Source organism: Medicago sativa, chromosome 7, assembly GCF_051527215.1.
Source record: "Medicago sativa cultivar Bolivia chromosome 7, Bolivia_mono, whole genome shotgun sequence".
Lineage (NCBI taxonomy): Eukaryota > Viridiplantae > Streptophyta > Magnoliopsida > Fabales > Fabaceae > Medicago > Medicago sativa.
Genome location: NC_140755.1, coordinates 87,929,914 through 87,944,508, shown reverse-complemented (window position 1 = coordinate 87,944,508; position 14,595 = coordinate 87,929,914). Strand labels below are relative to the sequence as shown.

At 35.2% G+C, this 14,595-nt stretch overlaps 1 protein-coding gene across 1 annotated transcript; it reads right to left on the bottom strand.

Moving 5' to 3' along the window:
- Window positions 1-538: 538 nt before the first annotated feature.
- Window positions 539-1,619, bottom strand: LOC146909823 (fission regulator-like protein). The gene has a single exon (XM_085727847.1). It carries the CDS (start codon window positions 1,310-1,312, stop codon window positions 962-964), a length of 351 nt encoding a protein of 116 aa, XP_085583973.1. The 5' UTR covers window positions 1,313-1,619; the 3' UTR covers window positions 539-961.
- Window positions 1,620-14,595: the final 12,976 nt, after the last annotated feature.

Here is a 14,595-nt window from a genome sequence, read left to right as displayed (position 1 = left end):
AGCATTGAGCAACGGTTTGTAGAGCTTTTGCTTTGTACTGTGTTGAATTGGAACTTCATGCCATGATCATATAATGTTAGTGGCATCTTTAAACTTACATTTAAGATTTTATGCCAAAAGTTAAGGCTAGAGGATCCAAATTTCAGATTTTAAAGTGATCACCGTAAGAATTTTTAGGCACAAAATTAAGCTTTTCATGATAAGTGGCTCCACTTACTGACTTAAAAAATGATAGCCTATGAAAATGGTGGAGCATTAGATTTTTTTTTATTTTTTTTATCTTAGATCATTATTTTTCCTTTCTTAAGATATGCTAAAAAAAAAAAAGTGTGTTGAATGAAATTCCATGGTCCTCACAGAAGTTTTCATATTTAATTTCTCTCATAAAATAATATTTGGAGATTTTTTATAAGTAAGAATTGAACTTGGTATTCAAGATTTACAACACTCACACGCGTTGCACATCAACCACTTGTGCAAGATCCATGAGATACATCTCTACATAAGCTTTCTCACTAGGACAAAATTAAGACAATGATTGATAAGAAATTACAATGACACCAACAAATTATATTGAAATAGCAAGTGAGTCCAAATTCAATGACATCAATAGTAGCTTAGGTTCTACAACTAGCACATTGCTACTCTATACATTAATTAAAAGTTGTCTAAACTTTCTTGTATCACATAGCATTCACTAGCTATAGCGAAATTAAACAAAGCATACATCAAGTTATATACTTACTAACTTGTAAATAATGTTTGTGTTAGAATAGAATAATATGCATCTAATATGAAACTATGACCCATAAACATACATTGGACACGTCACTGACAATGGCACGTTGGCACCTATAATAATTTAAGAAAATAGAAAAATTGAATGTAACCATATGTGCCTTTGTCGGACACTGGACACGCCTTTGATTTGAACCGTCGGTGCTTCATGCCGATTCCTTTTTCATTTACTTCCATCACCACCTCCTGCTGCAGCTTCTGGCTTTGGTTCTGCTGCCTTTGGCTCTTCAGGTTTAGGTTCTGCTGGCGGCGGCGGTGGTGGTGGAAGACCTGCATCAATGCAACTTCTACACTTCCTTTCAACCCAACCTTCTATATCATTCTCGCCATTTCCTCCAAAGTGTCTTCCACCACACAACCTTGCAATCATTCCTGCAATCACACCTACTATAGTGATCACTGCTATCACCACTATCAGTGTCTCGATTGATCTATGAGAATAACGATTTTGTTCTGCCGCATTAGGCGGTGCTTCAACATAGGGCTGCATTTCACTCCCTTGTCTTCCATCCATGATTCTGCTCAGCTCAAACTTGAAGATGAATTTGCACTCTTGATTAGGCTATGTGTAGTGTGGTAAAGAAAAATAAAACTAAAGAGAATATAGATGAAAAAAGTGAACTATTATGGTATGTGATTTAATGCAGGACAGAGAAGTTGGCAAAGTAATTGTAGAATGGGGAAATGAGACAGTACAAAGCTTAGATTCTGAATTATATAGACCATGATTAGAGTGTGAAGTGAGTTTGGTTATATTATTAAGTAATCTTCATTAGAGAAAAATTATTGTAGCTGTAAAATAGGATTCCAACGATCATGAATATATGTCTTTCTTTTTGTCCTTTCATGTTATTATGTTTACATTTCTTTTTGTTTGTCCACTTTATTTGAATGTTTTTTTTCTTTCTGATTTTTTAAATAAATAAAAAATTAAAAGCAGGTGTGACTTTTGAGGTGCAAAAAACATAGATGAAGGCAAAAGTTTCTGGCTACCCACTAACTCAATTAATAATGTAGGGCATGTTTGAATTGAGAGTGATATATGCAAATTCACGTTTTGTTAAAACTTTAAAATGTAGTTTTTGCCAAAATCACGACAGTTCACTTATTTTGTGAAACTAACACATGTAGTTGAAAACAAAGGGAATAGCTTACACTCATTTAATCACGTTGTTGCAAATTCGGACTATCGGGTTAAAATTAGATGTTTCACATTTTGATATTATGTTTTAGAGTCATCCAATTAAAATTAAACGACTAAATATTATGTTTTAGAGTCATCCGATTAAGATTAAACGACTAAGATTATGTGACTAAATAAAAAGGGGTTATCGTAACCGCAAGGAATCCAAGCTTGTCAGCGGGGATAGGGGGCTCTTGGATTGCAATAGTTGCAAATTTGCAATAGTCACAAAATATATTTATTTTGATTTATCATCCCAAGCTTGTCCTTTTTGATGTCACATGTTAATGTTTCAATCTGCTTGTGACATTGACCGCTAAGAATATTGATGATTTTGTTTGTTTTTGGTCTTGAAATTTTCCATGCTATTTTCTGGCAGTATTATTGTCTTTTATATGTCATCCCTTCAGCAATTTGAGAGTTATGAGCTCTGGCTTCCCTAGTGTCCAAAACATGCTTGTTTGTCAACTTGTGGAAGCTTTAATGGATACGAATCACCTGAGCACTGAAGAATAGTTAAGACTCAGGAGACTCTCTTCAATGTGACTCTTCAGACTCTGTATAGCCCCTCTTCCAGAGCTTGGACTATCATAATTTGCTTGTTGGGAAATACTATTTTGGAGTTATCACGAATTATATGATCTTCAAATAATTCTCTATGATAAATATTTGAAGAACTTGCATTATTTCTTAAAGTATGTAACCAAGTGAATGCAATAAGTTTCACTTTAAGGATGATGAATATGTTTAAATGATTCTATTTTGAAAGTTAGTGCAACTTTTTCAATAAATAAAAGTGATGAATATGTTTACAAGATGTTTTTTTTTTACTCAAAGTTTGATCTCGTTTGTTACGGATTAAAATAAAAGTGATTTTGACATAAAATAATTTAGAGATTATGAGTCCGTTTGTTACAGCTTTTTTAAGAAAAAAATCACTTATTTTAAAAAAATAATCACTTTTAAGAGTTTTGCATCCGTTTGTTATAGCTGTTTAAAAAAATCAGAATCTAAAAAAAATCTAAAAACAGCTTCAAACGAGAAGCTATTAAGAGCAGCTTCTCAAAAAATAGATTTTTTTTAGAGGAGAGAGAAAATATTTTTTAAAAGATTGAACTATTTTTGTAACGAAAAAATCGCTTTTATATAGTTGTATTCAAACGGATTAAAATAAAAGTGATTTTGACATAAAATAATTTAGAGATTATGAGTCCGTTTGTTACAGCTTTTTTAAGAAAAAAATCACTTATTTTAAAAAAATAATCACTTTTAAGAGTTTTGCATCCGTTTGTTATAGCTTTTTAAAAAAATCAGAATCTAAAAAAAAAATCTAAAAACAGCTTCAAACGAGAAGCTATTAAGAGCAGCTTCTCAAAAAATAGATTTTTTTTAGAGGAGAGAGAAAATATTTTTTAAAAGATTGAACTATTTTTGTAACGAAAAAATCGCTTTTATATAGTTGTATTCAAACAAACTAAATTATTTGATTAAAAAACAAACGCAAAATAGATTCTGATTTTTCATAAATCTCTAAAATATAATCTATAAATTATTTTATGTTAAAATCACTTTTATTTTAATCCGTAACAAACGGACCCTATATTTTAGAGATTTTGTGAAAATCAGAATCTATTTTTCGTTTGTTTACCGTAATAAAAATCACTTTTTTTAAACAAATAATCTAGTTTGTTTGGATACAACTATATTAAAAGGATTTTTTGTTACAAAATTAGTTCAATATTTTAAACCATATTTTCTCCCTCCTCTAAAAAAAATCTATTTTTTGAGAAGCTGCTCTTAACAGCTTCTCATTTGAAGCTGTTTTTATATTATTTTTAGATTCTGATTTTTTAAAAAATCTGTAACAAACGGATGCAAAACTCTTAAAAGTGATTATTTTTTTAAAAAAAGTGATTTTTTTCTTAAAAAAACTATAACAAACAGGCTCAACATCTCTGGTTTTAAATACGCTTTTTGAGATTTTTTTTTACGAGATCTCTATTAAATTTGCAATTGTTTTTAATATTTATTTATATATACACCCCTAACAATTTTAATATTTTTTCTAACTAGCCGTAAATACTAATGCTGGGAATATAACTTATTTTCTCTCTCTCTCTCTAGAAAAATTATCCTACCTATTATTTGTTGGCAAAAAGAGATATTATAATTTAAAAAGAATTATTTTAATAGATACAATATATAATTTAAAAGAGAATTATTTTATACAAGTTTAAAGAGATCTATAAACCCCACACTACCACTATTCCTTAAGATAGGGCTCACTTAATAAATCTGTCCATTTTCATAGGACCCTCTTTAAATGTACAACCTTATGTTTTATCATTTTTTTTAAGAGGCTAAAATGAGATATATTACCACAACAAAAGGTTTTCCTAGCACAAGATGTACTTAAGAAGAAACACCAAAGTCTGTACAAATACAATAATTACAAGACACTTGGCTGAACCAAGATACCGAAGCTATAAAGCAACTGAAATTAGCCAATGTCTAGAAGTGAATGGATTAAACCACCAACCGTGATAATTAAAGGGAAGATTAGCAAATTTCACCTTCAACCACCGGTAAGTTGGCGACTTAATCTCTTTTATCATTAATGTTTTATCATTAATATACCTCTAATTATCTTACATAAATAATTCTCTTTCAAAAGATAATTTTGAAAAGAAAAAAATTATAAATTAGTTACAAATGTAATGTTCTTGCGAAAAAAATACATTTAATTACTGTCAACTTAATTTATTAATTATCCTAGTTTAATCAACAAATCTTATGTAGTTAGTGTTTCCTCAAAAAATAAAAAATAAAATATGTAGTGTCAGTTTTTATAATTGGAAGTACATGGGCTTAAACTTAGAGGCAAGACTTTTTTCGACACAATATCATATAATTTTGGTACAAAGAGACATACTTCGAAAATAGAGACATTGGTACTTGCAACTTATACACTTGGTTGTCTTGAGGTGTTTAAATAATGATTTTGTGAGGCAATCTTAATTTAGGAGTTAATAGCCAAAGAGCAATGTTATATCTCTAGAAAAATAACATCAAGAATTCTTCAAGAATAAAGAATAGCCAATCACAATGCACTATTTGCCACAATTCAAGGAGATGTGGCTGAAAAATAGGAAGTGGACAAATAAATCATCCAATTAAAATTTGCCAACTGTGTCTTGAAAAATTTTTAAAGCTATTTTTCTTGAGAAGTAGCATTTTCCATAGCTCATAGCCAAAATGTCTTACTTTCGGAAGAGGCAATCTTAATTTAGACTAAGTGTTGTTATGTTATTTTGGTTTATTCTCTCAAAAAATGTTATTTTGGTTTATGTCATATTCATATTAGTAATTTTGGATATTTTGTTAATATCTTACTTTCGGAAGGCTAGGATGAATGAATATGACTGTGTGGCCAAAATCCAGTGGATGAAGTTAGATTATGGAAGCATCCTAGTGTTGATAATCATGAGTTTGTGGAGATGACTGAATAGGAAATCCAAATACTTAAAAAGAAAATACATTTTTCAATCAAACTCAACAATGCAATAGAACTCAAGAAGTCACCAAAGGACCGGCTAAGGCTCATTACTTGTAAGTTGTTGATGCACTGGTAAAGGAACTTACAATGAGTATTCATGCACAACCTGAGACTCGTGGAGAACAAGAATTTCCTCATCAACAAGAGTTTCATGCACAATAAGATAGTGTTGGTGATGAATTTCGTTGCGCTAAAGAACATATCCAACAAGAGACAACATTGTCCGAAGAGATTACAAAAAAATAGGGAGAAGGTTAAAGGAAAGAGGGAGGAAAAAAGGAAAAGGAATGTCAAGGCAAAAAAAAAAGTCAATAAAAGGGGTAAGCAAAAAAAGAAAGAAATTTTTACCGCAGCGTGAAAATGATTCATCAAGTGGTGGATAGCCCCACCCCCCCCCCCCCCCCCCACATATAATCTATAAATACTAGAGTAGGCGTATTGCATCATATACTCCATCCGGTTCTATTTACAAGAGAAAGTTGACTTTTTAGATACATTGAATAATGTATGTATCTAGTCAAGAACCTAAACTAAATACATAAATTATTTAATGTATCTAAAAAGTAAATTGTCTCTTGTAAATAGGACCGGAGGGAGTATATTACATGTGTCGGAGTGGAAATTGATGTCTTTTTGTTACATAAGGTCATGGTCATCAGTTCGAGTACTGCTACCTCCTTTTTCATGCATTTAATGTTTATTTTTGTTTTTTTTTTGAAACGGCAAAATATTATTAACCGACAAGCCCGTGCGAGAAGCACTAATAAGCTCGGGTGGAAAAAAAATACAATAAGGGGAAATCGGTTGCCAAACAATCACCAGGCTCGAACAAAAACCCCTTTAAAAACCACCCAAAAAACCAAAAGGTCAACCCAAAGAGTAATGACGCGAGAATATACATTTGACGAAACACCTGCATACCGCTGCGTCAACACCGGAAACCCACCCTAACAAAACAAATCTAGCTGGTCCGCTGCTAAGACACTGATGCTAATCCACCAAAAAGCCTCCCAAACGATTAGAACAAAGCTGCAACTCCTACAACCCAAACAAATGGCCCACCAAACAGCTGCCCTACAAACACTAACACAATAACTAAGCACACCAAAGAGGGAAATCCCCCACCCTTAAGAGGAACCGCAAAAAACACTACCAGCGGGCCCAAAAACAAAAAAACCAGCAGGGACAAAACATCAGCAACCGCTGCTGCACAGTCCAGCCCAAACAGCACACAATCACGCCCGGGGCAATGATCTACCGAGGCACCAAACCGGGTTCCAACACCAATCCGAAAACAAACAAACCGGGATGTGCATTCTATACATAACCCACTTCCACGCCAAAACTTTCACCTCCTCCATTATGGTATCCACCTCAACATTAACATCATTGAAAACTTTGTTATTTCTAGTTTTCCATATCACCCAAATTGTTGCTAACCAAATAATGCCCTTGCCCCTTTTGACCTTTTTATCTCTTTCCCCCTCATGCCAACACTCCCAATGGATGAAAAGATTTGGGGGTAAAATGAAAAAAATAATCTAACCACCACATTAATTTACGCCAAACCGCACTAGCCACTTGACAATGGAGAAAAAGGTGATTAACGGATTCCTCCATCCTATTGCACAAACCACACCAAAGATGGTCCTCCGGCCCGAGAACATGTCTCAAAGCAAGATTTATTTTAGTTGGAACTCGGTTGAGTATGGTTCTCCAAGCAAAAGCCACCACTTTCGAAGGTGCCGGACTCTTCCACAACTTTTCAAACACACCTTTCTCCTCATCCGTCCACCTCACCTCGTTAAACACCACACCCCCCAACCTCTTGTAAGCCGAATTAACCGAGAAAATACCGGAGTCTTCAAGCTTCCACCTCCACTTATCCTCTTGATTATTCAAATTCGCTCCCTCCAAATCCTCCATTAGGCTAAGAAGCACCTCCTCTTCCCACATGAAAAGATGCCTTCGCCAACTAAAATTCCACTCCGTATTACCTACCTCGGTGACCACACCCACCTCACCCACCTTGGCCTCCTTTTGAACCGAGATAGAGTAAAGCCTCGGATATTTGCTCCGAAAACTTCTATCCCCTCTCCAAATATCACCCCAAAAACTAGAGTTGAGCCCATTACCAATTTTCCTCTCAATCTCGGAATTAAACCAATTAGGCCACCAAAATCACCAAGCTTAATTAGATCTTTCCACCAAATGGAGGACATCCTCGCTCCCAATCTAGGCATACCGGTTACCAAGTCCCTCACACCATCTCCTTAGTTTGCCTCCAACACATCTTTCCATAAAGCCATTTCCCCATCTAGCAACCTCCATCGCCACTTCGCCAAAAGACTAACATTCATAACACGATTATCTTTCACCCCCAAACCCCCATTACCTTTACTTTGGCACACCATTTCCCACTTCACCCAACTAATCTTCCTTCCCCCACCCACACCTCCCCATAGGAACTCTCTTTGAATCCTCACAATCTTCTTCCAAACTTGCACCGGAAGCTTTAAAAAGGACAAATAAAAGATAGGGATGGCATTGAGCACCGAATTCAAAAGAACAATTCTACCACCAAAACTAATATATTTATGACCCCAACAATTCAACTTCCGGCTAATACTCTCCACCAATGGCTCCCAAGTAGATAAACTTTTCGGATTAGCACCTACCGGAAGCCCCAAGTATTTGAAAGGAAGCCTTCATTCACTACAATTCAAAAAGTTACACGTCATATCGATAAACTCATTTGGGACATTAACCCCAATCAAAGAGCTCTTAAAAAAATTAATCTTAAGCCCCGACACCATCTCAAAGCCTCTAAGAAGGGATTTTAAAGCCCAAAGGTTGTCCACCGTTGGTTTCCCAATACAAAGAGTATCATCGGCATATTGCAAATGGGACACCACTAATCCACTACTACCAAAAGTGAATCCCTCAAACAAATTGCGATCCACCGCATTTCTTATCAACCCACTAAAACCTTCCGCCACCAACAAAAACAAAAACGGAGCTAGAGGATCCCCTTGCTTAAGACCACGGTGAATATTAATCTCCTCCGTTGGACAACCATTAACAAGAATGGACATACTTCCTCCACACACACAAGCCTTCATCCAATTAACCCATTTCTCACACATACCCACCCTTCTCATCATATATACCAAAAAACCCCAATCAACCGAATCATAAGCTTTCTCAAAATCCACCTTAAAAATAAGACACTCCTTATTCGCTTTCTTCGCAAAATCCACTAACTCATTAATCACCAACACCCCATCCACCAAGTGCCTACCCTTGAGGAAAGCCGATTGAGAAGGAGAAATAATCGTGTTCATGACACTAGCAAGCCTCCTAGCCAAAACCTTTGCTAGTAATTTATAAAGGCATCCTAGCAAAGAAATAGGCCTAAAATCTTTCAATTCCAAAGGGGAAGACACTTTAGGGATTAAAGTAACAAAAAAGGCCAACATACTCTTAGGCAAAACTTCATTTGCATGGAATTGATCAAACATGATTCTAACCTCATCTTTTATCAAGTACCAAAATTCTTTGATCAAAGCAAAGTCGAAACCATCCGGCCCCGGACTTTTACCACCATCACTATCTTTCACCACCGCCTCCATTTCCAATAACGTGAAAGGGGTCATCAACACCTCGTTATCGGCCACACTTAATCTACCAAACTCCACCCCATCCAACTTCGGACGCTCCCACCTATCATCCGCAACATGTGCCGTGAAATAATTCACCACCTTCCTTCGCACCTCAAAAGGAGTCACCAACCAACCATCATTCTCTCTAAGGGCTTTTATCGAGTTCCTACTCTTTCTAAGCTTCACACATTTATGGAAAAACTTCGAATTCTCATCACCCTCCTTAAGCCATTGAGACTTTGACCTTTGAGCTATCAAAGCATCTTTAGCCTTAAGGATTCTCCACAAATCCACAAACTTTGATTTTCGAAGCTCAACCTCTCCATCGGATAAAATCCCCTCTTCCCCTTTTTCATCAATACATTTAATCTCCTCCACCAACTTCTCCACCCTCTCCTCCATAGCTCCATACTCCTCCTTACTCCAAGCCTTAACAATAAATTTAAGAGCTTTCAATTTTTCTTTAAGAATGAAACCCATCCAACCGGTCACATTTTGATTCCTCCAAGCCTCCTCCACCACCCTTTTAAAGTCTTGATGTTGAAGCCAAAAATTATTGAAGCGGAAAGGGATAGGCCCCCAACTCCAACCACCATTTTAAGCACTAACGGACAATGGTCGGAGACATCCCTAGGCAACACCCAAAGCGCATTTTCTCCCCACACCATCTCCCACTCTTCCGAAACAAGCATCCTATCAATCCTACTCATAGATTTACCATTTGGATGAAATCAAGTAAAACGACGTCCCAACACACAAAGATCTTCCAAATCCATCTCCCCTAGGAAGGCGTTAAAGAGGAACATCTCCAATAATTGTGACGAAGAAGCTTCCGCATTAACCCCCCTCCTCTCATCCGTAGTTCTCACCACATTAAAATCTCCAAGCACACACCACACTCCTCTATCTCTATTTTGACGTTCACCAATAAGGTTCTCCCAAAGACGTCTCTTGGCCGGCAAGTCACACTTGGAGTAGACATTAATCACCACACAACGAGTTTTCTCAACCCCCCAATCCAAAGTGACTCCTACATAACCTTCTCCCCCAAAAGAATCCACCAAAGTAGCACAAGATTTCCTCCAAATAGAAAGTATTCCACCACTACTACCTTCCGAAGCTCTATACACCCAATCACAATCCTCATTACCCCAAATAGAAAAGCATAAAGAAGGAGTCACCTCAACCATCTTGGTTTCTTGTAACGCCAAAAAGTCAATGTTATTTTGTCTCACGAGTTCACGTAATTTATTCTTCTTAACTCTACCACCAAGACCCCGCACATTAAAGGTTGAAATAATCATTAAGACAACCTATTAACCACCTTGCTTACCTTGAATTTTACCGCTTTATCTTCCATCTCCACAAGCTTATCAAGAATACTACCTTCCATCATCGAGTGAGAGACCCCGGCCTCTAATTGAGTTACAAGCTCTTTCTTAGCCGCTAAGACTTTGAGATGCTTCCCTCTACCCCCATTTAACCTCAATTGAGATTCACCCTCCATATCAGCATTATTAGGAAAAATCAAGCCAATACCCGACCCTTGAGAAGTTCTATGATCCCACGAGCGTACTATCCCCCCACCTCTCCCCAAACCGTCAACCAAACCATCTCCTTCACTCCACTCCTCCTCCCTAAACATCGGATGAGACACCGTTCTTCTATGAGAAGAACAAATTTGATAATTTTTCTTAACTCCCTTCCCCACCTTTGGGCTACCTTCCAACCATTCCTCTAAAACCGAGCCGGAATGCTTTTTTGATAAGGAATTGGATTTTTTTCTTCTTCCTCTTCTTAAGCTTCATCTTTAACAGCCTCTGCTCATCCCCCACCAACTCCTCAATAGAATCGCTAAACTCCGAACAATCTGAGTCCTCCGATAAAAATCGAATATGTTGGTTAATTTTCCTGGACTGTTGCTTCTGACCACCCCTTCTGGAAAGATGTGAATTGGTAACCTCACCAGGCAAATGGGCCTTACCAAGCAAAGGCCCAACACCACAACCCAAGGTCTTGGCCGAACCCACTTCTGCATCACATATGGTTTTGTGAACATCTGGCGTGTGGGACCCCAACACCGGTTGCTCCACACCTTCCTGACAGCTGGGCGCGTGCGTCCCCAGCAGAAACTGTTCCTCTCCCTCCAGTGGACCCCTTGGTTTATTTTTGTTTTATTTCACAAAAAAAGGCTTTGCCAAGAGTTGAACACAACCAACCAAGGGGTACCACTTAAGCAAGCTAAACCACTACTACAACTTTAAATTTATATACCTGCTATGAAACAATTTTTATACATTTTAAGAATATTTGGCACCCCCGACGAAATCAGCCAAGATCCGCCACTGCGTACTCCCTTCATTCCTTTTTAATTGTCATTTTTTTTACATTTTACACAAATGAAGGTAATCAGAAAATGTTGCTACTTTCGATACAATAATTTATCATTCTCCAAATTAAAAGAGGACAAAGTTAGAAGTAAGATATATGAGGCATATTAAAAACTATAGTTCATTGAATTTTGAAGTTAAATATATTAAAACACTTTTAGTTATTAAATATAAAAATATTTTATTTTTAATTTAATTCAAAGAAATTTTTCTCGTGTGGTACACGGATATACACTAGTATTTTAAATTGAAGTCTTTATGTATTTAATAATCAAGACACGCACGTACGCACGCGTGCACACACGTGTGCACTCAAAACATGGCACCAAATTCGTAATTTGAACATGGAACTAAACAAATCTTACAGTGTCTAAAGACTTGTCAATTGCCCTACATCAAGTGGCATGATAGTCAACTCATAACTACCTGTGAACTCAAGATGCTATAGACTTGTTTGCTTCACATATCTTTGGGCCACACTGTCAACATAAAACATCCATCGAGTAAAAGTGTCTCCGATTTATATAATTTGGTTAAAGACTTCAGAAGAACCTCAATTCTAGGGCTACAGTAAATATCAAGATAACGTAGATGTTTCAGCTTACCAATACAAGAATGAAGGTTCCTTGTGGTCAAGTTCTTAAGAGTCAGCGCACGAAGTTTTTTTTAAAAAAAAACTAGACATGATCAATTTACAAGAAGGCTAGTCAAATTGACCAGGAGTATTGGGGTCCTCGGGACATGATGGATATGCAAATTTATGTGATGATAAAAATGTCCTCAACTTGCCAGCCACAAGAGGACTACTTGGGTCTCGCCATGATGATAAAGACGAACATACTGTTTAGGGAAAAAGATGTGACGAGTTTGTTTCTCGATATTTGGCTGCTTCTATTTTGTTAGGTTGATTATGACATACTCGTTATTTGAAATTGAACATGCCAAGTCATGCATGAGATCGTGCATTTTGAAGTTATAAATGTTACCTTTTTTACTTCTTTTCACATCTTGGAAGAAAGATGCCATATTTTTTCTGCATCATCTTTTCAACTTTTACTTTCATTTCAAGACGCCATATTTTTTTCTATGCCCTGATGCATCTCTAAACTCTACTCAATCTGTTCCTTTTTAAGTGTCTTTTGTAGAAAAAATTTATTTCTATTTAACTGTCACTTTCAAAGTTTAATGCAATATTAAATGTTTTTTTACCAATATTACCCTTAGTTATTTATTACAGAGAGAGAAATATATGAAACAAGATATTAAGGGCCTGTTTGACATAGTTTGGTTTTTAGTTTTTAAAACTTATTTTTTAAATTTGTTTTAAAAACCTATTTTTAAGAAGTGGATGAAAAAAAATGTGTTTGGCAATCTAATTTTTTATAACTGTTTTAGAGATGAGAAAAATGAGAAAACCTATTTGGTACGCTAGTTTTCAAAAGTTGTTCTTAAGAAGAGAATAAAATAAATATAATTGGTAGTCTAATTTTTTTTTTTAGGAATGGTAATCGAAATTTTGAAATCTATTTTATTATCAAAACTATATATAAAAATAACAACTTCTTTCAACTCTTTTGGGCTGACTTTTTTCTTTCCAAAATTGTTCTCAATTTTCAATCTTTATTTAGAACATGGGTGAAAAAACAAAAAAGCTTGTATAATAAAAGAAACTCAAATAGATATAGAATTGAAGGGCTTGAAGAGGTCCATATAGCCTAGTTCAAATGACAATGGATAACATTGTTGGGTTGAAAATCTTCAATTCTGTATTTTCCTAAAATTGGTACCAAAAAAAAAACTCTAATCAACGCAAGGCAATGGTCACATCAAGAGTAAGTTTTTTTTTTTTTTTTGAACCAGTCAAGAGTAAATTATAAGAAATGGAAACTCAAATACATGGCTCTCATATCATGAAAATTCAAAAGAAAAATCAATTCACACTGCTGATATAATTGAATATTAATATATAGTTATATCACAAATATTTTGGTATGAACAAAACGAAATTAGAATTTGAAACCATAATAAACAACAAAATAATGTCAAAGATCCATAAAACAGCAAAATACCAGTTGCCAACATTTATAGACACAAATATAGAAACCTTCTATGATAATTCTATGAATTATGAGAAATGATATTTTGACAACCACTTTTTGACAACTTTTGGACAACTTTCTCTCTCATACTCACATGATGTTGTTATCCTATCTCTTCATTTTTCTCTCTCCATTGTTTTTGACCAATAAAAAATGAGAAAAATAAGGTTGTCAACAAAGTTGTCTGGATGTCAAAATATCATAAATTATTAACTGACGATAATTCAGTGATGTTACCATTGGGTGTCGAAAAATTGTACAATTTCTTAATCAACACCACCTAATTCAGAGACACGGACTACTCGTTATGAAGTGACACAAATTCAATGAGGGAATTGGATACTGCACGAACCGGTGCTGCAGTTGAATATGGAGCAAACAACACTTCCAATGAATTTCACAATTTGAGCTTTTGCAAGGAACGTACTCGGATAAATTTTGAAAATCTAAATGATGTTACAAAATTAGCGAATACTCCCTCCGGTCCTATTTATAAGAGAAAATTAGGTCAACAAAAGTTAATGTATTTGGACTGAATTTTTAACTAGATACATCAACTTTTGTTGACCCAATTTTCTCTTATAAATAGGATCGGAGGGAGTAATAATCAAATAGAATATAAAACTACACTAAGACTCAAATAAGGAATAAAAAAAACTAACTAATAATTAGAGAAGAACTACATGACTTGGTGGTATATAGACAAAGCTTGATCAATTTTCATCTCCTACTATGTCATCACATGTTATGCGTTCAATGTTTTGATGGAGATAAATCTAGCAGTATTGTATTTCAGGTAGGGATTCATTTATGAAATGTTATACTTTGTTAGAGATCATACTTTCTAATACTTTTTTAAGTATAATAAATGTAAATATCTATTCTAATTTATAAAAGGTCTTAAGTC

Bases quoted from the DNA above. Each gene is read 5' to 3' on its own strand.
- LOC146909823 (XM_085727847.1), bottom strand. From the start codon at position 1,312: ATGGATGGAAGACAAGGGAGTGAAATGCAGCCCTATGTTGAAGCACCG.